General features: G+C 38.3%; 3 protein-coding genes across 5 annotated transcripts; all 3 read right to left on the minus strand.

The window, feature by feature from the left end:
• Window positions 1-717: 717 nt before the first annotated feature.
• On the minus strand, window positions 718-3273 carry LOC137725234 (eukaryotic translation initiation factor 4B3-like). Its single transcript, XM_068463860.1, has 2 exons — window positions 2057-3273; window positions 718-1164 (listed from the first exon to the last, which is right to left on the minus strand). The coding sequence occupies exons 1-2, from the start codon at window positions 3190-3192 to the stop codon at window positions 1077-1079; spliced, it is 1224 nt and encodes a 407-aa protein (XP_068319961.1). The 5' UTR covers window positions 3193-3273; the 3' UTR covers window positions 718-1076.
• A 9404-nt stretch (window positions 3274-12677) lies between these two features.
• Window positions 12678-16525, minus strand: LOC137725735 (probable magnesium transporter NIPA6). 3 transcript variants are annotated; one of them, XM_068464506.1, is made up of 9 exons: window positions 16138-16525; window positions 15900-15956; window positions 15694-15784; window positions 15439-15599; window positions 15203-15330; window positions 14963-15100; window positions 14375-14467; window positions 14135-14258; window positions 12678-13623 (listed from the first exon to the last, which is right to left on the minus strand). In XM_068464506.1, exons 1-9 carry the CDS (start codon window positions 16259-16261, stop codon window positions 13511-13513), a joined length of 1029 nt encoding a protein of 342 aa, XP_068320607.1. In that variant the 5' UTR covers window positions 16262-16525; the 3' UTR covers window positions 12678-13510. The 3 variants fall into 3 exon arrangements, with proteins under 3 accessions (XP_068320607.1, XP_068320606.1, XP_068320608.1); XM_068464505.1 differs by having other exon boundaries at window positions 12678-13605; window positions 14963-15133; window positions 16138-16523; XM_068464507.1 differs by having other exon boundaries at window positions 12678-13605; window positions 16138-16520.
• Window positions 16526-20054: 3529 nt separating this feature from the next.
• Window positions 20055-20907, minus strand: LOC137726848 (peptidyl-prolyl cis-trans isomerase 1). Its single transcript, XM_068465805.1, has one exon. It carries the CDS (start codon window positions 20817-20819, stop codon window positions 20301-20303), a length of 519 nt encoding a protein of 172 aa, XP_068321906.1. The 5' UTR covers window positions 20820-20907; the 3' UTR covers window positions 20055-20300.
• Between the last annotated feature and the right edge of the window lie 1794 nt (window positions 20908-22701).

Below are 22701 nucleotides of genomic sequence, written 5' to 3' on the forward strand. Positions count from 1 at the left end.
CTTTGGGTGATACTAATACCACTATTTAACACACTATATATGATATATGTTTTTGAAAGGTTTTATAGCATGCTAGGGTTTTCGGAAAACTTACTACTTATTATGCTATATGAGTTTTCATAAACTTTGAGGGTTAGTACGTTGTTGAATAATTTTGTTAATACTATTTATATATCAACTTAGTCCACTCATATTTGTTTTGCGCCCCCTCAGGACATAGGAACGAGTTATACGATCCGAGCTACGAGGCATTCCCCTATCAATGATATCGTGTCATCCTCTTTGCTTTTGACATCACTTGTAATAACACTTTCTGTCACACCTTCCGCTTGTACTCTGCATTAAATGTATACTATGAACATGTCATGCATTATCACTATCATTTTATTGACGAATGAATACTATTATATTATTTTGGTAAGGTTTGTATTAGAATATTACATTATGTAATTCGTGTGAAATTTATATGCACGTTTCACTTGTTCTCAGCATATGCCTTCACAAAATAGTTTGCGTCACCCTCAAGTGTCGGCCAGCACATGACCATCCAGCTGTCCCCTAAATATCGGGATCGGGACATGTCAATTGTCTACCTATTCAGCTCACACCAGGCCTACACATTCAGCAACATATCGATCACACCGTAATGCACAAAGTTATACAGCATCCGCGTAAAAGCAATGAAAAAGTTACCCAGATAACATACGAAGAATCGTGAATCATCAAATGCACAAGGCATGAACATCTAGATTTACTTGATCACAAATTTAAACCAAACTCAGCAACCGCGCACAAGCGCTCAACAAATGTGGGAACCAAGAATTCAGGGTCAAAAATAATAATTAGAGTAACAGTAGTTCTCAATCTTAAATCCAAGATACAAACAAATCCTATGAGCAAAACTAGTATAACTGTTTAAAAAAGCCTACAAAAATCGTCTCAAGTTCAACGTATAACAGTCACATCCGAGAGCATAAATTATAAAAACTGAAAGTTCAACAGCCTCATGGATCCAACATCTCGAGTAACCTAAAATCTTTTCCCACGACTTACACCAAACCTGTAAAACCTCCTCTTCAATTCTCATCAACATGCTCGTTCTCTGGTTCAACATGGTCGCCCTCTGGTTCCTCAGAGTTGCTCTTAGTCTCACTTTTATCAGCACTGCACCCAAATAAAACAATGAGGATCAAAGTTCTAATAAAAATCTGAAAATAGCAAACACGTAGTTAGAGGCATATGCAATTGCACAGTGACACGTTACGAAGTTGAAACTAACGGAGGAGGAATGCATGGTTGCATGAGCCTTAAACTTCAAATGATTCCATTCAAGGTAGCTATATCCTTCTAGGCCAATATTCAGAAATTAGCATATACTTGCAACTGCAAGTAGTGCATAAAACACCTTCTTTCTTTGTGCAGTTGCCAGGATAGGGGGCTAAGTGTGTGAGTGTGTGTGTTCAAACAGAAGGATGAACATCTATGGATCACTGCTTGGCCTTCGAAATATGTAATAAGGTAAAAAATGAAAAAGAAGGGTGCTTTAAAAAAATACATTACAGGAGGGACCGGTAAAGAGATAATAGTGCCACTAATTTAAGTTTTTCTACATGAGACAGATCATGACAAAGTGGATTGCAAACCAACAATTTCGTAAAACTCTACCAATTAATAAGATAGCGGGCAATGGTCGGCAAAGTAAAATTCTTTTGAATACAGAAACATCGTTCAGAGTTCGAAAAGCTTCATTTGAACATAGATGTGTGCATCAAAGCCCAACAACTTCCCACAAGGTTCATAGAGCTAACCTAAACAATCCCTTTATACAAAGAAAAACTGAAAGACTCAGCACACACAACACACAACTAATACGCTAATTCACTGTTCCATCAAGCAACATTTCCCAAAAACTCATTCAAAAAATTCTAACAGCAATGCATTGCTAACATGCAATCAAGATCAACATGCAAGTACCGAAAGGATCAACTTTACAACTAAGCATCCTGACTACGAGTATTTGAAGTTCCCAATCGATCATATTACTAAAACAACAAACCTCTGGGGGCGTGAATCAGGCTTCCTCCAAGCTCTCTCAGTTCGATCACCAGCACGCTCATTTCCCATCCCAAAACTCCTCCTCCCGAACGACTCGCTGTTAGCTAGCCCCGCCACCTCCTTAATCTTAGCAGACTCAAGCTGCTCATCAATCTCCTTCCAGTCCTTCCCTTTCTCCGCCAACACCTCCTCCCTCGGCCTTGCTGCACCAAATGGGTTCGAGCCCTTAGGCTTCGGTGCAGTGGCCGACCCTGGTGAGGTCTCGTTGCTCACAGGCAAAGTCCTAGGCTGCAAATTGAGCCTCGGCCTCGCAGTACTCTCATTAAGACCAAAATTACTCTCCCCCCTCTTCTTCCCCCACACATCAGAATCCGCACCACCGCCACTGGACACGTACCCAACCTTTCTCTCTCGATCAAATCCAGACCCACCATTAGTCTCCTCCTTCTTCCTCCCCCAATTATCAGAATCAGCACCTCCATTAGACGGGAACCCTACTTTCCTCTCCCGATCAAACCCGCCACCACCACCGCCAACTCTCCGTCCCTCCGACGGCATGGAGCTCTTATTCGACACCCAGCTGTCGGATTCATCAGCCTTCGACTGTGACCCACCCAAAAAACTACCTCCTCCTCCTCTCTCCCTCCTCTCAAAGGAATTTCCCGACATCGATTTCTTCGCGGCGCCCCAATCATCAACCTCATCCGCCCTCGAAGGTTCATCTCGATTCGATTCCTTCCCAAACCCACCTTCCTTCCTCTGACCCCACTTCGAATCCGACGACTCGTCACCGTTGGAATACCTACTGTTTCCCCGATCGCCCCCATAAGTCTTGAACCCGCCGCCGAGCCCATTCCGTTGAAGCTCCTCGGCGGTTCGCTCGCGCGGACCGGTCGGCAAAAGCATCCGGTCCTCGTGGGTCAGGCCCACGGGATGCTCCACGGCGAGGGAGGTGGTCTGTTTCTTCTTCTTGGGCTTGGTGGCGGCGGCTGCTGAGAGAGATGGAAAGTCAGCGGAGGCCGGCTCAACGGCGCGCTGTTGTTCCTCTTTGGCTTGCTGTTCGAGTTCGGCTTCCTGCTCCTCGGCGGCGAGGGCCCAGGCGCCGGGCTTGGCCCACGGAGACACGGTGGCCGCCATGGTTGCCGTGGTAGCTCTGTGGAAAACTGAAAATGGTCGCTCCTTTTTTCTCTTGCACGAAGTGAGTTTAGGGGTTGCGTAGAGGAGATGCAGTGAAGAGGTTACGAATGTATAGGGTAAGGTAAGGGATGAGGATTTAATCCGACGGTTGAGATTGGAGTTTATGATTTTCCTTGTCAGAGACGGAATCTGTGAGGTTTTATTTTTATTTTATGTAAATTATATATTTACCGCATCAATTTAAGTCATACAATAAACTTATACACATTAAAAAAAATTTATTGGCACTCTAAAAATCTTATTTTACACTCATTACAAATGTATTTTTCTTTCTAAATATAGAAAGTTTGAAGTGTAGAATGAGATTTTTGAAGTGCCAATAACAATTCTCTACACATTTTATAAATATTGCAGTATCATACATCGATTAGCAAATTGGTTACAATGTCAAACATCTATCTCATTTTCTGTGAATTAATTTGTAAATTGTTGGCGTGACAGGCGAGGAACTTATTTCCTTGCTCAACTAGGTTGAGAAGTTAACTAAATATAATCCAATTAAGATTTTTTTTTTTTTTTATGTCTTAACAAAATTATAGTTAATGAAAAAAAACTCTTATTTCCATTCATATCTTCTATGATTCCTATTTGAAATTCACGACAACTCTTCCACCCGTATTCGTGTCCAAGAAAACCAAGTCCGAGGAATGACACGGAGGAATCCAGCCGATTAAGCCGATGTTAGAGATAGAGGCGGATCTATTAAGGGTGCAAGGTGGTCCTAGGACCACCCAAAAATCCAAATAGTTGGCTGTGAAGACCACTGAGGACCATCTAAATCTGGGCATTTGGTGGTAGCGGCTGCGGGGAATGAAAACCAGAAAGGGCAGCCTGAGGAGGAGGAAGAAGAAAAACAGCTTTTTTCAACTTTTTACACTCGACAATATGAGAAACTTTTAGTTATGGCAGGAATACAGATAGTATACCATGCATTTTTATGTAAGTAGTGAAAAATTTTAAAACCTTTTAACACACATATCCTACCATTTATATAGAAATATATGGTGTACTGTCTTATGTGATGGTCACATTGAATAATTTCTTCGACAATACAGCGTCGTTTCATCCCGTCATTTAATAAGTATTTGCTTTATGGCCATTTGTTTTTGGGCCAAGGCGTTTTCTAGCTTTTAGAAAATTAAGCCACGTCACTTTATTTTACGTCTTTGCTTTTCTTTTCTATTTTTGTTGAAATTATATCCTTTTGTTCTCTACCGCTTCCTCATTCTTCCCATCTTTTTTTTTTTTTATCTATTTTTTAATTGCTATCAATTTCATCTTGTTTGTTGTGTGTATGTTCTTCTCTTTGTTTTATTCATTTTTTATTATTTTCATTTGTTTGCACCGTTTTCTAATTATAGAAGACAATTTCTATGTTTATTTTACAATAAAAGAAGAAAGAAAGTTTGAATCTGGGACGCTGTGGTTGAATAGTAAAACTCTAACCACCAAAACAATGCATCACTTGCATTGTTTGCTTCGTTTTAAACCAGTTATAAAAACTGAAAATAAAAACATTTAGATATAAAATGCCGAAACTGAAACCTTGTTGTTCATTTTGGAAATGATCTCAAGCTGTAGTATGTAGCGTGTAAATGAAAAGTTAGTAGTTCATCGTTTAATTTTTCAAGGTTTTTTGTCTGATTTTTTTCAAAGCTTCTAAATTGGGATCGGACCATCCGATGTTAAAATCATGGATCCACCACTGGTTGGAGAGGTCCAATCCTTGAGGTTTCTGAGTCGACCTAACAAACCGAGAATCTCACCGACTAAGTTGCACTCGGTAAGCCAAAGGATCCCGAGTTTCATCAAATTTTCGAGCTTTGCCTCCCCCGTCGTATGCTCCCTCTTCCTCCCAGCGACAACCTCACCAGCTTTTTCCTAACCTTCCTATGCTGCCTCCTAAACCTCACCCACCTTTCCCTCTACAACAACTTCATCCTCTTTTTTCACGTGTCAAACTCTCGAGCACCTCGACATCGCCTAGAACCTCCTCACTAGCGCCCTACCTGCCACCCTCCCTAACGTCTCTAACCTCAAATACCTCGAAGGCTCAACCTCACAGAAATGTCACCTCCTCACTGGCGCGTTGCTAATGTCACCCAATCGCGACGATTAGAGTCGAGGTCGACGATCGAGAACTGGATTTGAACAATGAGGCAGTGGATTGATGAAGACGGCTATCAAATTCAGTGAACGGCATCGAGATAGGTATCTTGAACAAGCGGTTACTGTCACATCTCGGCCTGGGGGGGGACCACTTCCCCGGCCTGCTCTACCACCGTAGCATAATATTGTCCGCTTTGGGCTTACCATTCACGATTTTGTTTTTGGGAACTCACGAGCAACTTCCCAGCGGGTCACCCATCATGGGATTGCTCTAGCCCCTTTCTCGCTTAACTTCAGAGTTCCTACCGAACCCGAAGCCAGTGAGCTCCCAAAAGGCCTCGTGTTAGGTAGGGGTGGGAATATACATATAAGGATCACTACCCTGGGCGATGTGGGATGTCACAGTCCACCCCCCTTAGGGGCCCGACATCTTCGTCGGCACACCACGGCTAAGGTTAGGCTCTGATACCAAATTGTCACATCTCGACCCGGGTAGGACCACTTCCCGGGCCCGCTCCACCACCGTAACATGATATTGTCCGCTTTGGGCCCCGACCACGCCCTCACGGTTTTGTTTCTGGGAACTCACACGAGAACTTCCCGATGGGTCACCCATCCTGGGAATGCTCTCGCGCGCTACTCGCTTAACTTCGGAGTTCCAATGGAACCCGAAGCCAGTGAGCTCCCAAAAGGCCTCGTGTTAGGTAGAGATGGGAATATACATATAAGGATCACTCCCCTGGACGATGTGGGATGTCACAGTTACGTGCCAGCCACATTAGCAATTAACAGATAAATTGACGGACCAGAAGATGGAGGCCTAACACTCCAACCAATTTGTAAGTTTATGTATGAAGTTACAATGTTTAAATATATGAGTTTGTTATGTGGCTCAGAATTAAGATGGTAAAATGTAATTTATTCTTTTATTTTTTTGGTTTTTGATATGGAAAGGAATCTGACTCTGGTTTTTTCAATTTTTCGAATTTTAAAAACCTACCCCATAATAAATCGCTCAAGAGGACATAATCATAAGGGCGCACAACCGGAATTCTTGTGCATGAACTACCTCATTATGTAAAGCACTTGCATTAGAATATATTCATTAAAAAGAACCGATTTAATACATTTCTTATGTATCCATAGGTGCTATATTGGATTTGAATCAAATTTTGGATCAGTCTATATTGATTGACTGCCTCCATTAAGTTGTTGCTAAAAAATACTACTATTTTTTTTTTTTTGAATCTTCCAAATCATTCCCGCATGAGGTCCGAACCCTTTTTTATTTTTTTTTATTTTTTATTTTATTTTTTCTGATCCTTCAATAAAAAGATTCATTTTCTTCATAAAAAATGGGAGGTAGAACCAATAAAGATTTCTTTTTCGATTCATCCCTAGTGTTGAATACCTCATTCAAGAATCATTTTTTATCCAATCCAATAGAAAAGGCAAATCCCTTATGATACACCAGATCCGGCTCAATTATTGATAGAGTGAATATATCCGTCATTTCTTGACATCTCTCTTCTTATTCAAAATTGTGGTGTAACGTGTATCCCCTTTTGTTCCGGTCATGGAATATATGAAATAAATTAAAAAATGGATTTTTGTTCTAGAATGAAATCTTATTGGAATTGTCCATATCCAATTCATCATTCGGAACCATATCACATCCCGACTCTGATGAAATAGGATGAATTATGACGCTATTTTGTAAATACGTAATTATCTTGAATATATTAACTATTTCTTTATTTTCCGATCGCCTGGAAGAAACAAAAGAAACATCTTGTTCTTTCTTCAACAATTTCTGATCTCTAATGGACCTCTCAGTAGGATTTGAAAGCAGATGAAGTTCTAACCAACTGTCAGAGAAAAAAGAACAAATGGATCTTGTAGGATTCCCAATAAATTCTTCAATTTCTTCCGAAAGCATATGCTTATTCATTTACTTCTCACGTTTCGTGAATAGCCCGGACATTAAGGAATATCTAGAAAGGCATTTAGGGAATCGGTTTGATTTTATCTCTATTCATTCCGTTTGAAGAAAAGAAAGGACCCAAAGAATCGATCTTTCTTTTCGTTGTTGAATCTTTCTTTGATTGATCAATGTGTGATATTCTAAATCCTCATTACTAATGAAATCAAAATGATCTCTGGATTGGCTAGAATCCGTTACTTGAATGAAACTAGATCTTGTGGAATCATATTGAATATTTGACGATGCATTATGTACCTTGCTAAAAAACCGATCCTTGCTTAACAACCACACATTGTGTAACCAATTCTCTCTCAATATGTTCCTCAAAAAATCCGATTCGTGCGGATTTTTCCCCTAACCAAAGAAGAGATATTGGCAGAATTGCCGCATATGAAATTGAGCACAGTTTTGCATAGTCAACTTGTTTCTCGAGAAGAGATAGGAAACATGCTCAATTTCATTTGATTGAATAATTGACCTAGCTCCTTGTTGTTTGAAGAAACCCTCCTCTTTAATTGGTATTTTTTTCATGAAAAGCAAACATGAGATAACAAATCCAATCTTTCACTAAGATTTCGAATAGCTGACCCGATTTCAAGTTGATTATGTTTTGCCTCTTCCTCAGAGAAAAACAATCAAACAATTCCCAATCATGGTCCTTGCAGATCGGATCATCCATATAATATACTAAAAGAAACTCCAGATATTTGATGTCTTTCTCTTTGAATGAGATCTCAATTCCAAATGGTAGAGTCATGGAAACACTTGTTTCTTCCATATTTTGGACCTTAGCTCCATGGAACAATTTACTAACTACTGCTGAAACATAGAAGAATTGAAATAGGGTAAATTACACTTTACCACCTTAGGTTTGGGGTCTATTACAATCGCATACAACATCTTCAAAACATTTTAGTTTCATACCTCACGTACTATTTTATTTCACTATAGTACATCCATTACCCATCTTCTTCCCCCACCCCACCTTCCCTGCAACCTAAACCCCCCCCCCCCCCATCCCACCCCACCCCCACTTCCCCCGTAACCCATACCCCCTACCCCCAACCCCCCCCCCCCACCCAAAACCCATCTTTTTCCCCATGTTTTTTATGATGGGCATGGTAGATTGGCACTGCTTGATTGCTCGGTAGGCTTGAAGGGCGTTGCATGGCGGAGCACCGGTGCTTCAGCAATGGAGGGCGCGGCAGGTGCTAGCAGTGAGAAAGCAGCGGTTGCATGTTCAATGGGCTTGGGTTCCGGCTCGTTCCAGTCGAAAGAGGTTAAGGTTCTTCTGGAGACGCGAGCTATGGCTACCATTGGAGAGAAGTAGAGAGAGAGAACTACGATGGGCTCACGTTGGAGAATCCGAGATAAGAACGGTGCAGCCTTGGACGGAGGAGGTTGCTGTTGCGGTCAGAGGAGGGGGGTTGTGAGGGAGGTGGGGGTGGGGTGGGATGAGGGGTTTAGGTTACAGGGAGGGGGTTGGGGAAGAAGATGGGTTCTGGATTTGTTGTTGTTGGTTTTTTTTTTTCCCTTTAATTAAATATTTTTAAATGAATAAAAATTTATTTTTTTTACTACGTGGCACAAATTTGGCACGCACGTGGCACAATTGTGGCAGCCACGTCAGCTCTTAACGGATCAATAGATGAAAAATGTAACAGAAGTACTATATTGAAATAAAATAGTAGGTGAGGTATAAAAGCGAAATGTTTTAAATATGTTGTATGAGATTGTAATAGACCCCAAACCTGAGATGGTAAAGTGTAATTTACCCATTGAAATATTATATCAAAACATTATGTATAGATGGTATGAACTACCTAAACAAGAATTCTTGAACTGCGAACAACTAGAGCTATTACTCACTACATCAATTTTTTTCCATTAATGAAAAATGTAAATCCATTGAAAAATAAAAAAATACGCATGTCGGAAGAAACGAAGAGGGACATGATTAAAAGCAAAGGGATAACGATTCATGATACATCATATATAAAAAAAATTGTGAAATATTGAATTTGAAGTATTTCTTTTGTAACCTTTATTTACTAATGGGAAGAAAAATATCATCAAATGAAAAACTAATCGGTACAACTTTGAGTATCTGAACCAAGGTGCCAAGGTTTAAGAAAAATAAAGGGCTTTAACTATTGTAGAAGTTGTTAGAATATGTGAGAATTTTATGATTGCATTTCTCTCCATAAGAAGGATTATATGAAGATACCATAAGAAGTGGGGAGAACAGGACACTAGGTGTAGTTACTCTATCATTCCCCCTCAAGTTGGTACATAGATGTCACTAATGCTCAACTTGCCAAGTGAGCTATGAAACACTTGCTTTGATACAACTTTAGTGAGAATATCTGCCAGTTGATACTTTACGAAAGGAAAACAAATAAATTCTTTTTCCAGTTTTTATTTGATAAAATCTTTATCCACTTTAACATGTTTAGTTTGATCATGTCGAATCAGATTATGAGCAATATCATTTGCAGCCTAATTATCACAATGCAATTCCATAACTTTTCCAAGTCTTAAAACCTAAATTTGACAAGACATTACATTATGAATTCATAACAACTCACAAATTCCATATGACATACCTTGATAACTCAACTTCAACACTTGATCTTGCAACAACATTTTTTTTTTCCTACTTTGCCAAGTAATAATTTGCACCAACAAATGTGAAATAAACTGAAGTAGTGTGTCTATCAATGATGGATCCAATCAAATCAGCATCAGCATACTTAGGGATGTTTAGATGTCCATGCTTTACAAACATAAGCCCCTTTACCCAGTGCAGACTTCAAATATCTTAATATACGATCCACAACATTCCTATGGTCAATATTAGGTGCATGCATAAACTGACTACCAATACTCACAACATATGAAATATCTAGCCTCGTGTGTGCTAAGCATGTTAACCTTCCAACAAGGCTCTAATATTGTTCCTTATTAGTTCGTGTATGACCTTCTTGCTCACACATTTTTGTGATTCATCTTAATTGGAGTGTCAACAAGTTTGCATGCTTGCATTGAGATAAGAAAATACCTTGTTATGACCTGTAAACTTTAATCCCAAGAAAATATTTCAGGGAGTCAAGATCTATCATCTCAAACTCTTAAGATAAATACTTCTGTAATGAGTCCTTTTCTTCTTGATCATCTCCTATTACCACCATGTCATCAACATACACAATTAAAGCAGTAATGTTATCTCTTTTACGTTTCAAAAACAAAGTAATTATTTTGTTTAAACTCAAATGCCTTCATAGATTTAATGAATCTTCCAAACCACGCTTTGAAGATTGTTTTAGTCCATGTAGTGATTTATTCATTTCAAAACCACGCTTTGGAGATTGTTTCAGTCCATGTAGTGATTTCTTCATTTTACACACATGACTCTTCAAAACCATGTTACACCCAGGTAGGGGAGCCATATAAACTTCTTCCTCCAAATCACCATGCAAGAAAGTTTTTTACAACAAATTATTGCAAAGGCCAATCAAGATTTGCAACTAAAGATAGAAATCCATAGAAGTCCAACGGTGTTGATTTTTACCACTAGCTAATGTTCCATGATAATCAATTCCATATTTCTTAATATACCCTTTTGCTACTAACCTTGTATTGCATCTTTCTATTGAGCATAACTTTGACTGTAAAAACACATTTGAACCCCACAATTCATTTTCCCTTTGGAAAAGGAACAAGTTCCCTCGTACCATTCTTTGCATATCTTCATTCATTGCCTTCTTCCGCTTAGGATCTTTGAGAAACTCTTTTGCTGGAATATGCCCAAAAAGCAATTGATGTAACCACACGTAATTGGTTATTCGTGACAGCCCAATATCAATCCATCGACGACAAGTGCAAGTGAAAACATCTTTCAATCAAGCACGTGACTTGATAGCAGATTAGGAAGGTTTGTTGTTGATTAGGATGAGCCTAAGGAATACCTTAAGTTGTAGGGACAAGATTGGAAAGAAGTTCCATTCTTGATATACATACCCTAAGAATATTAAGTCCTAAACTATGATCCTAGTCATAGGATGACCGAAAGGACTATCGAACATCTGCAAAAGCTGGTTTGTATGTAGTAAATCTCATACTAAGCATGTAGTGACATATAATAGACATAAGGGTGATCGTCTATGAGATTGAATTCATTGAACATTGACCAACCATAGAAGTGTACAAATGGAAGATTACATAGTTGTCAATCGTACCACACTTCCAAGTATGGATGCAACTAGTTCTTAGTTCTGAAGCATCATTTGTTATCTCATGTTAGTGAATGTGATCTTTGGCCACACCTTAAAGCTCTCAAACGATAGAAAGGCCCCATAGTATGAGGATCGGGGTCATATGTATTAAAATGAAGATACGTGAATGCACAATAAAGAATCTGCAACCTTCTAGGTAATCATGAAGGTAGATGTTCCTGGATCCCTTTGATCTATCTCCATAAGTCTTTGGCCAAAGCAACGTACATGAGATACATATAGGTGATCATGTTTACATGGAGAATTTGAAAATAGTTTCATACTCTACAATTATGATTGGAATGTAGAATACAAAGAAACCAAATTGCATTGTAACCATAGCTAAGATTCTAAATATGTGTGGTATGAATTCAAACATATTCTGGCTAATCTAGATAGCCGATAGTCATAGCTAGATGTTACTAGTCAGTTTTTGGATATTCCTACAAGGTTAAATTAAAATGGTTTCTAATTATGTAAAACTAGATTAATTAAATTATCCACCACCAACTTTAGTTGAAAACTACAAAGTCACACATGGTAGAATGATATCAAATGATAAAACTGGTAAGCACCAAATTTAATATAAATTATTTATGTTAAATGTTTTATTTTATATTTAATTAATTGGTTTGAGTCTTCTATTTATTATTAGTTATTTGAACTAAAATAAAATAAAAAAAGCTCAATCCGAAAGAAAATATCGAATAAATTAAATAAATAAAATATGAGTGAATCAGGCTAAAGCCCAGTGGCTAAGGGAGGTGCAACAAGCCCAACGAAAGACATAAATTGTATTCCTATTGGCTTATGAAACATACCAGTGTGCTTTGTAAGTTCAGTAATTATAATTTAATTAAGACTCAAATAATTCGTTAAGCAAAAGACATAAATTAATGCAATTTTAAAACCTCATGTATAATGTAAAAAAAATTTAAACCTCAATCCAATTTGAAAATTACCCTAACTTAAAGAGTAAAATATAGTTAGCCCAAACAAATAAAGTGCACTTCATTTGCCCTTAAAAATTTGAAGATGTCCAAAACAAGAAAACAAAATTGAAGATCCCAATCGAACTCATCATTCATCAACAACAAAACCCAAAATTTCAAGAGTTTATGCAAGATTTACAGATTCCATGTAGTATTTGCCCATTACATGGCTACTGCGCCTAGCAGCTCTATTCTATCATCTTTCAATGCCGGTATTATACACACTAGAAATAGGGGAAAGAATCAAACTCAATCTGGATATCAACGAGAATCATAAACGAAAAACTAGTGAATGAGAAACCGAGCATCAATATATACAGATGCAATTAGCCATCACGGAGAGATAGGACATCGCCACAATGACAAGAAGTCTCTCCATCCCCTGGTATTGATACAGAACTGCAACCCCATTCCAGAGCCGAGGATGATTCGGAACTTAGCATTCAGAGGGTTCCAGAAACACACCACACAAAATTAACTTTGTTTGAGTGTCCGGCTGAGGGTCTCATCTGCTGGCCGGTGAAGTGCATAAAATTAACTCCGCAATCTGCTACTATCCACAAGGTCTGCCTCGGACAAACTAGGAGCTCCCTACTATACACACACTCTTGAAAGGGTGGCTCTATTGGCACCCAGCACATTGCTACAGAAAAGAAATTATAAAACAGGCCAGCCATGGGACTGAGGGGATGTGCGGAAAGGGGAGGAAAGGTGAGGAGACGAAAGGGGATGGTGAAGGGTGGGGAGAGGGGGGCCAACTTCTTAAAGAGTAAGGGTAAAATGGGTAGCAATGTGCTGGATGCCCATAGACTCACTCCTACTCAAAATGATAGTTGCAGTGCAGCTTCATCGCTTGGGATTGCATTCTTCAAGATGATTGTTTCAGATTAAAATTAGCATCACGGTTCTGGATAATCTGAATTCTGTAAAGTGAGCAAACGTTCATCTTCAGAACTCTTCACTGAATCTCCTCTAATGTACCATGTAACAGTTCCTGCTATGACGAGAAGAACTACTGTAAGCTCAAGTCAATACTCAATACAAAGATTTACATGATATGTTTTAAAAGCACTCGGAAGAAGCATCTCCTCGTACCAATCATAAGCAAAGAAGGAAAATATTACTGCCAAGTGTAAGTGTAATATGACCCTAAGTCAAACCAATGTGTTAATCACAACCTGAAACAGTTCAACCTGATAAAGAAACACTACCCGCAAAATTTTTTCTCTTTTGGTGCTCAAATAGAGTAGTAGTTACAATGATGATGGAATGTTACAACTGAGTAAAGATTCAGCCACATTGTAAATATTATTCCTGATCACTGTTTTCATATCAAGAGGAAACCAAATGTCTCGCATCATTGGGATCAAATTTAGCATGCATCTGTTTTATGTTCAACCCGTTTATTAGAGAAGAATTTGTACTTGTCATATTGATCCGAATTCAAAGGACAAATTAAAAGGTAACAAAGAGCCCCAAATCCCATATAATACAAGTTAAGGAAACAAAGTCCATATAAATACCTTGTGGTTGTGGAGCAGATGGTTCCTGATCTCTTGTTGCATGGAGTATGATGGTTCCTGACAGCACAGTAATGAATCCACATATTTCAGAGGCTATGCTGCTTACATTCTGACCAGACCAATCCTGTATAGAATATGGAAAACAACGTGAAATCAGAATCTCATGTCTTAATGCATGGAAAACAAGTAACAAATGAAGGCATCAGAAGGAAACCCCACTATATAGAACAAGCGATCTACCTTGAACATTATTACGCTAGCAATTATGGTCAGAGTTGTAAACATCACATAATATACTGGGGCAACAATTGCTGCATTGAATGTATCCAAAGCCTGAAACAAAGATGCCGCCAACATCAGTGATATGAGACGGAGCACATAATAATTTATAATTTGAACTTCCTAGAGAGATCTGAGTTACAGATGGCTGAAATGAAATACCAACAAGATTAACATCCAAGCAGCATGTGATACGTTGAATTTTTCAATAAGTAGGCCAACTTAAAGTTACTTTCAAACTCCAATTAAAATTTCAGATTTTGAGAAATTTCCAAATTTATCAGAACGCAAATACTGTATGCTTTATCTACTGCTTTATATTGACAAGTTATATAGCAAAAGTAGAGTACATCAAATTCCCCTCCTTTATAGGCTAGGAACACAAAGTAGTTGAAAGGTAACAAATGGGCTGAACAGGATCTAAGAAAGCCAATAAAAGTTAGGCATTCAGGTGGAGCAAAGACTTTTAGCAAAAAAAAAAAAGGCCAGTCAAAAGCCAATGACGATGGTTGTGGAGGAAGGTGCCAAAATTAAAAGAGCAAAACTGACCTTGTTAAGATAATTTAACTGTGTAACAACACAGATTATAGCAACTGTCAGAAAAAACCACGTCTGAGGATAAGCAATCTGACTTACTCCCTCAAGAGTTAGCTTTATTGCAATTCCAATTGCCTTTATGCTTACAACCTGAAGTAGCACAACAGAGGTACACAGCCAAGCCTAACAATATTTGAGCACATAAGAACAAAATGACTATACGTGCTTAGCAAACAAGAAAAGGATAGTTACCGTAAGTGAACCCATCAAGGAACAGATTCCCAAGTAGACTAGTAGATTCGTTTGCCCATATTGTGGTTCAAAATGCAAGACCAAAACTAACACCAGGGAAATTGTAGCTACAACATAAACCAGAAAGGCTGTGTAGAAAAGGAAAACACAAAAAGTTAATTACAACTTACAAGTCAATGGAGGTTTTACGACAAGTAGCATTGAAAAAGAAAAGGAAGAGATATGGGGTCACGAACCTGTTTGGGTAGCCAGGACCCAGATTTCCTCTACAGAATTTAGAGTATGTTCCTGAGGTGCATGGATCACGATCACGATTGATCCCACGATGCAGGTAACACATCCCACGATACCCATTTTCGTTATTCGTTCCTTCAACAAGAAGTGAGCCAAAACAGCACTAGACAAATCCAACAAACACCTAAGTCGGTAACAAAAACTTTCAAAACAATAATCAGCACAGCAATGAACTCAGCGTCTACAAGTGCATTTACCTGACAATTATACTCAGTGCACCAAGTGGTGTTACAAGAACTGCCGGAGCATATACATAGGCCACGAAATTGGCAACTTCCCCAACAATCACTACCCATTTGAAAAAATCGAAAACCGAATATAATTTCAGTAACTCATGATCATATCTAGTTATGAGTTCAGTAAAATTTTCAGCAGAAAAAAAGAGAGAGGGAGCTACACTTACTAGTGATCATGCCAGCCCACCAGAGTGGTTCTAATAAGTATGTATATCCACCAACTCCTACCCAACTCAAACAAATCAAGGGGAGCACCATAACAAATTTTGATTAAATCTTTGTAAATTACTCCAAATTTTCAATCAACACATCACTAATTATTTTTAAAAATTGAATCTTTGATTAAACAATTGCAATTTACTCCAAATTCTCAATATCTGATATTGAAATTCATATAAAACTGACCTGCTCGGGTGCCGGCGGCCCCGGCGCGCTTGAGACCCTTCTTTTTCAGGATGAAGCTCGCGCCGATGAACGCACTCGACCCCATCGCCAGTATCAACCCCTTCGTATTCTCCGGAACCCCCATCTCTCTTTCTAGGGTTTCGATTTCCCGCCAATCAGAGTCGAACAACTGGTTTCTCACTCCTCTCTCGCTCTCTCTGCAAATTGCAATACGCCTGTGAAGCTCTCGAGAAGAGAGAGATCTGATCGCGATTTCTAATTTCTAATTAATTCTAATTATTCCTGATTTATTTTGCTAAACTGAAATTGTCTCTCTCTCTCTCTTTCTCCGTCTCTTGACTCGCAGTTTCCGTTGTCTGGCCGGAAGTTTCCGTGGCCGTGCGGAAGGAAGTAATGATCCCCTGCTTCGCGTGCTACTTACAATGTTGCGGGAGCTGATTTCATTGGTCCGTGACATGTTGTGGGGCCACACTGAAATGAAGAGAGTATCCTTCCTCTTCTGGAAGGTGCCACATGTACACTTGGTTGAGAAATACTCGTAACATAAATGGTATACAATGTGTTGTTATAAAAGCAATAAAAAAAATTATATTTTATGATATTGAGCACGGATTGGCTGCTTAAACTAGAGGAGTTTCTTATCAAGTTACTTTAGGGCTTATGAGATAAGATCATATTTCTACGACTTTAATATTTTTTTTTTATATATTTATTGACTTAGTAGATTTTACTTTTTTATGATTTTTAATGTCATTTTCGTTTTGTTATCGGTCCAGTTTGGTAAGGTGACAATTAGAGATTACATAGAACAAGAAGGAACAGAGTTGGACTTGATTTGGATTGCATTGGAGGGAGAACAAGAACTAGGCGTTTTGGAGCTTATGGAAGTGTCAAACATGTGCAAAAATCTTGAGGATTTGAAGATGAGGAATATCAAGGAAGATGATCCTAGATGGAGTGAAACACTATTAAAGAGATAAGGGAGTTGTTGTGCACTTTATCTTATCTTATCTTCGACTGCACAGAGGAGTCCTACTAAGCTTTACATATTCTCTAACTAATTCCCTAGAGTCCTACTATAATCTAAACTCTTTTACACACACATAAACTTACTAGTACTACAATTACATAATTTAATTTGAGTGTTAATTGCTAGCATATTATGGTCGAAACTGTTTATATTATATTACAAATCATTGTGTAAAGATTATTTCTACAAAAGATCAATTAAAACTAAGATTATTTAATCAAATCAATTGTAGAAAATGGTTTGTAATGTTTTTAACGAATCCATTTATTTGTTTTATAAAAGTTCGATGACTCAACGACATAATTTTTTATTACAGTTATTTTTTTTACATAGTGATTTATAATATAAACAATTCCGATTCTAAATACAAAATTCTATAAATAAACCACGACGTATTTTAAAAAGGCATTCCTCTTCAACACTTGAGGAGCCAAATCTTTATCCCCCCAAAAAAAAAAGAAAAAAAAATGCATATCGTGGTATAGCTAAAGTAATGCATTGGACATCTCAAATAAAAATTGAAACAATAACAACGTCCCTTTTGTTTTGTATTAGGTCGCGTGGAACACATTCCACTTTCTTAATGCCGGGAAACCCAATGAGAAAGAAGCCTATGTGGACGTGCGGGCCAAAAACATCTCCAATCAAGAAAACACATCTCTTTTGTTTTGTATTAGATTTAGCAAGGGGGTTGAGGGAAGTACAAAATTCACCAAAAGCCTCTGCCATCTCAAGAAAACACACTTTCAACTTATAGCATGTTGAGCAGACGAGAGAAAAAACAAGGACGCCAAGATAGCGGTTTCTCAAACTTTTAAACATGTCGACATGCATTTTAATAGTAAATATATGATTGACTACTCCAACTTGTTCTAACCCTTAGATCAAATATGAGTTTTAACCCAAAATTCATTTTCGGTAAAATTTAGACCAAGATTTTTCCTTAATTTAGTGGACTTGCCCATCATATATGTGTATTTTTTTTAATTTTACATTTATAAATTCATCAAATCCAACAATTAAAGTCTAATATTATCAAATCCAACGGTAATAAAAAATATCTAACGATCTAAATTTAAATTCAACGGCCAAGATAATTATAAAAAAAATATTTTATGTGTTTCGTATTTTTTCATGATGTTCCCAGAGTTTCGTATGCCAGTTTAGTGATTTTATTATTTATCGAAATTTAATATTTTTAAATTATCTTTAAATACAAAAACATATATATGTGATATAAATGTAGATAATAACATTGGGTGGACCACACACAAAGCTGACACAAAGCTGCATCATCAAATATCTGCCATCATCCAATACCCATTCTTACCTCTACCTGTGCATTTAAAGAGATAAATCAATTTACATCCAACGAGTTCGTAAATGTCACGTTACATTATTAGACTCGCCATATCAAGGCCCATTACAGACAAGTCTTTCTCCAACTTTATCCACTAAGATCTCGTTCAGACTGTACTGATTATTTCTGTCAGATAAGATAAATAATCATCGGATAATACTGATTAAATTAATCGAACGTTTGATACAGTATCAGACTAATAACCGTATTATTTATATTGTGTTTGGTACTGAACAGATAAGAAAGGGGAAGAAAAAAAATTGACAAATCTTTGTTTCTTTGTTTGTTGAGATCCGAGACGGAGAGCCGAAGAGTTTGTGGGGGAGGAAACAGAGAGAGATGCAACGGCAGAGAAGAGGGAGGGAACTCCTACAGTAGCCAGAAGAAGATACAGGAGAGAACCGAAAAGTCTGTGGTGGAGGAAGTAGAGAGAGATGCAACGGCGGAGAAAAATGCAGCGGCGAAGAAGAGGGAGGGAGATCCTGCGGTAGCCAGAAGAAGATGCAGGGAAAGAAAAGTTTTGTTCTGGGTGGTTGGATGGGACTTGCTGGTGGTGGTGGTTCATGGTGGCTGGCGAAAGAATTGGGTTTTGAGATTTGTGGGATTCTTTGGTTTCTTGGAAGCTACTTGGAATTTTGGGGAGTTTTGATTGGGAAAATGGAGGAAGTGTGGTTGGTTTTTGTAAGCAGAAAGAGCAGCTGGCAAGAAGAAGAGAGAGAAAACGAAGAAGAAGAACAGAGCGAGAGAGAGAGCCCCCGACTAAATTGTCCCGTGATTTTGGAGAGCATAAGAAAACGGGTAGTCATCGGAGAAAATAGATAGGTCGGATTATTTAATCCGATAGCTATTTAATACGAACGAACATCAAACACCGTATTTCATATCATTAGTACTATCTGATGCTTTATACGGTGTGTCAAACGACTGATGCTTTATACGGTGTGTCAAACGAAACCTAAAAGTCCATGAATATGCCAACAAGCACCACAATCCAAAAACCTAAATTCATATATTTGACCATATTTAGAAAGAATATACTAAAAATCTTTTGGTACTGCAAACTAATTAGAAAAAAAAATTACTTGTAAAAAATATAAAATAAAAATTTTAAAATACTAATAATAATTCTCTATTTAAATAGCGAACATATCATGCTAAAATGCCAATTTTTAATCTACATTTACAAATTATGTCACTAGTAAAAATTAAACACGAACAACCATCCTCCAATCGTTTTGATTTACAAATTTTGACTTTTGGTTTAAATTTTCAGTCACCTTAAAATTATCCTAAAAGCCAACGGTTCAACAACCAACAATTAAACAAGAAAATTATTATTAACTCTTCAAATTTCTCATTCTGCGTTTTTATATTTAGAAAAAAAATACACTTGTAAGACGTGAGGTTTAAAGGGCCAAAAACACTTGATTGAACAAAATTAAACTGCATAATTAGATCACAAGCAATAAGCAAGCATAATTAATATTATAATATAAAGCACTGGAAAAAAAAGAGGGACAAAATAACTGAGAAAAAAGCCTAATTTATTTAACGATAATAGCTCAGTTCGACAGAGAATAAAGAGTCTCAGATGAGAAACCACCGGAAGAGCATTAGACGGAAAATCAGAGAATTAAACCATAATAAGGTCCATAACCCAAACCCTAATATGACGCCACCTAATTAGTACCCAAATTTAAAGACTCATAATAACAAAGACATAGAACGACGACGTTTCCATCATCCACAGATGAGCAGTCGAAACGGCATCGTCTAGGAGAGCTGGCCACAGTCGGCGACCACCACCGGCTTCGAGGTCCTTCCCTGTCCAGACCCCACCTTCTCGATGTTCTTCACCACATCGAGCCCTTCGACCACCTGCCCGAACACCACGTGCTTGCCGTCGAGCCACTCGGTCTTGGCTGTGCAGATGAAGAACTGAGATCCATTAGTTCCGGGACCGGCGTTGGCCATGGACAAGATTCCGGGTCCGGTGTGCTTCTTGTTGAAGTTCTCGTCCGCGAACTTGGCGCCGTAGATCGACTCGCCTCCGGTGCCGTTTCCGGCGGTGAAATCACCTCCCTGGCACATGAAACCCGGGATCACGCGGTGGAAGGCGGATCCCTTGTAGTGGAGGGGCTTGCCGGAGCGGCCGACGCCCTTCTCGCCGGTGCAGAGAGCCCTGAAGTTCTCAGCGGTGCGGGGGGTGGTGTCGGCGTAGAGCTCCATCACAATGCGGCCGGCCGGCTGGCCTCCGATCGTCATGTCAAAGAAAACCTTAGGATTTGCCATTGCTAGGGTTTGATTGGTTTGTTGGAGAGGAGTGATTTGAGGAAAGAGAGTACGATTAGGGTTTGTTATGCGTGGACGAGGTGACGAGGACGAGGGGATTTATAAAAGGGTTTCTGCGGTGGATATCCAGGGCAAGCTTTTGTCAGCCGTTGGATGGGAAAACGTGGAGAGAATCCGAAAGGGGATGGGTTAACCGTGGTTGGGTCGGGGTTTTAACCGTGGTTAAGTTATGGGAACCCTAGGCTGAGTGAAATTACTGAAGTAGGTATATGCTTTTGTCATTATACGGATAAGGGTTCGTCGACATCTCAGAAGAGAAACGACGCCGTTTGGAGGGGGATTAGGTTGGTGAGGCACACGTGGCACACATGCTCTTCAATCAAAAAGTGAAAACACTGACAATTTTGACTGGTCTTACAAACCCTATCTGGAGCAGATCCAACGGTCGAGATGTCACGAAGATGCCAACAAATACGTGAAGCCAAAAGATCTGAAATTACGGGTCAGGGGGCCCAATTTTTATGCGCCCAAAAAAAAAAAAAAAAGGGATAAATTAATGTACACCAACCAGGAAAATGTGGGTTGATCCAACAAACAATCAGATTAAATTAAAGATTAGTTGGTTCTCAATGGAGTAGGCATATAGACACTCAAATCTATTTTGATAAGCCACAGTCACGATTCACGTAGGTAAAAACCTGCTCCAATGATGTAGTCAATTTCGTATGCAATTTTTGCCTATACTCACAAGTCACAAAGTAGGCATTTTTCACTACTTCCAACCAATGTTCTAAAAAACTCTGCATAGCACTGTTTAAGCAGTTGGTTACCATCTCGATTAATTTCTAGCTGTTTGAAATTAATAAAGGGTACTTAGACCCGCTTAGGCATCCGCTAGCCAGCCTAAACACCCGCCTAAACTTGTCTAGGTTGTAACTCTCACTTAAATAGAAAACCGATAACTTTCATTTTGCATTTTATGTTTTTCAATAAAATGTAAGAACTTGTTGAATATTTAGATGAACACTCGTTATATTCTTGTTCTCATGTTTTTAATATGTTCTAATACTTTATACTTTATGTTATAATTTATATGTCCTTTTATTTTGTAATTTATATATTCTAAAATAATTATGTATTTTATTAAGAATAAATATACACTTATTTATACAATATATAATTAAGTAACTTAAATTTGTCTAGGCCTCTGTCTAGCCGCCTAAGCGCTAGGCCTCAGCCTATCGCTTGACTAACTCCTAGTGCTCGACTAGCGCTTAACATCTTTTAGAACTCTGCTTTCAATATTATAGGAAAATATGCCTCACATCACTATTTTTTATAATAAAGTATTCAGAGAAAAAATATAAAATGAAGTATAAAAGTAGATGTTAAATATGAAATAAACTAAAATTTTGCCTGCTTAGTTTTTAACTATTCTATTGAAATGATGAACTTTTTCGATGTCGCAATTGAGTGGCCAACTCACCACGTCAATAATTATAGGATAGTTTGTCTATTTTATTTACCTACACCATTGGAGATGCTTATAGAAAATATGAACCCCATGCCAAATATGCTTTATAGGGTTATTGTTCCCAAAAAGAGGAGGGCACTTTCTTTACAGAAGTTGTGGGATTCTCTTCAAATTATTCCAATTTCTTCCGGAACCAGTAATCATGTATGGCAATTTTCATTGAGTGCTTGGTCATATCTTTTTCCAACACTCATCATGTGACAGTTACTAAGCGACATCCCATGACAAGCATTGCTTCAACAATCCCATCATTTTGTTCTAGATAAGTTTTTGTTAAATCCCATTATTATTTTTTTCTAGATAAGTTTTTTATGCAAATCTGAATTGCATAACTATCCTTCCAACTTC

This window comes from Pyrus communis, chromosome 2 (genome assembly GCF_963583255.1).
Source record: "Pyrus communis chromosome 2, drPyrComm1.1, whole genome shotgun sequence".
In the NCBI taxonomy this organism is placed as follows: Eukaryota; Viridiplantae; Streptophyta; class Magnoliopsida; order Rosales; family Rosaceae; genus Pyrus; species Pyrus communis.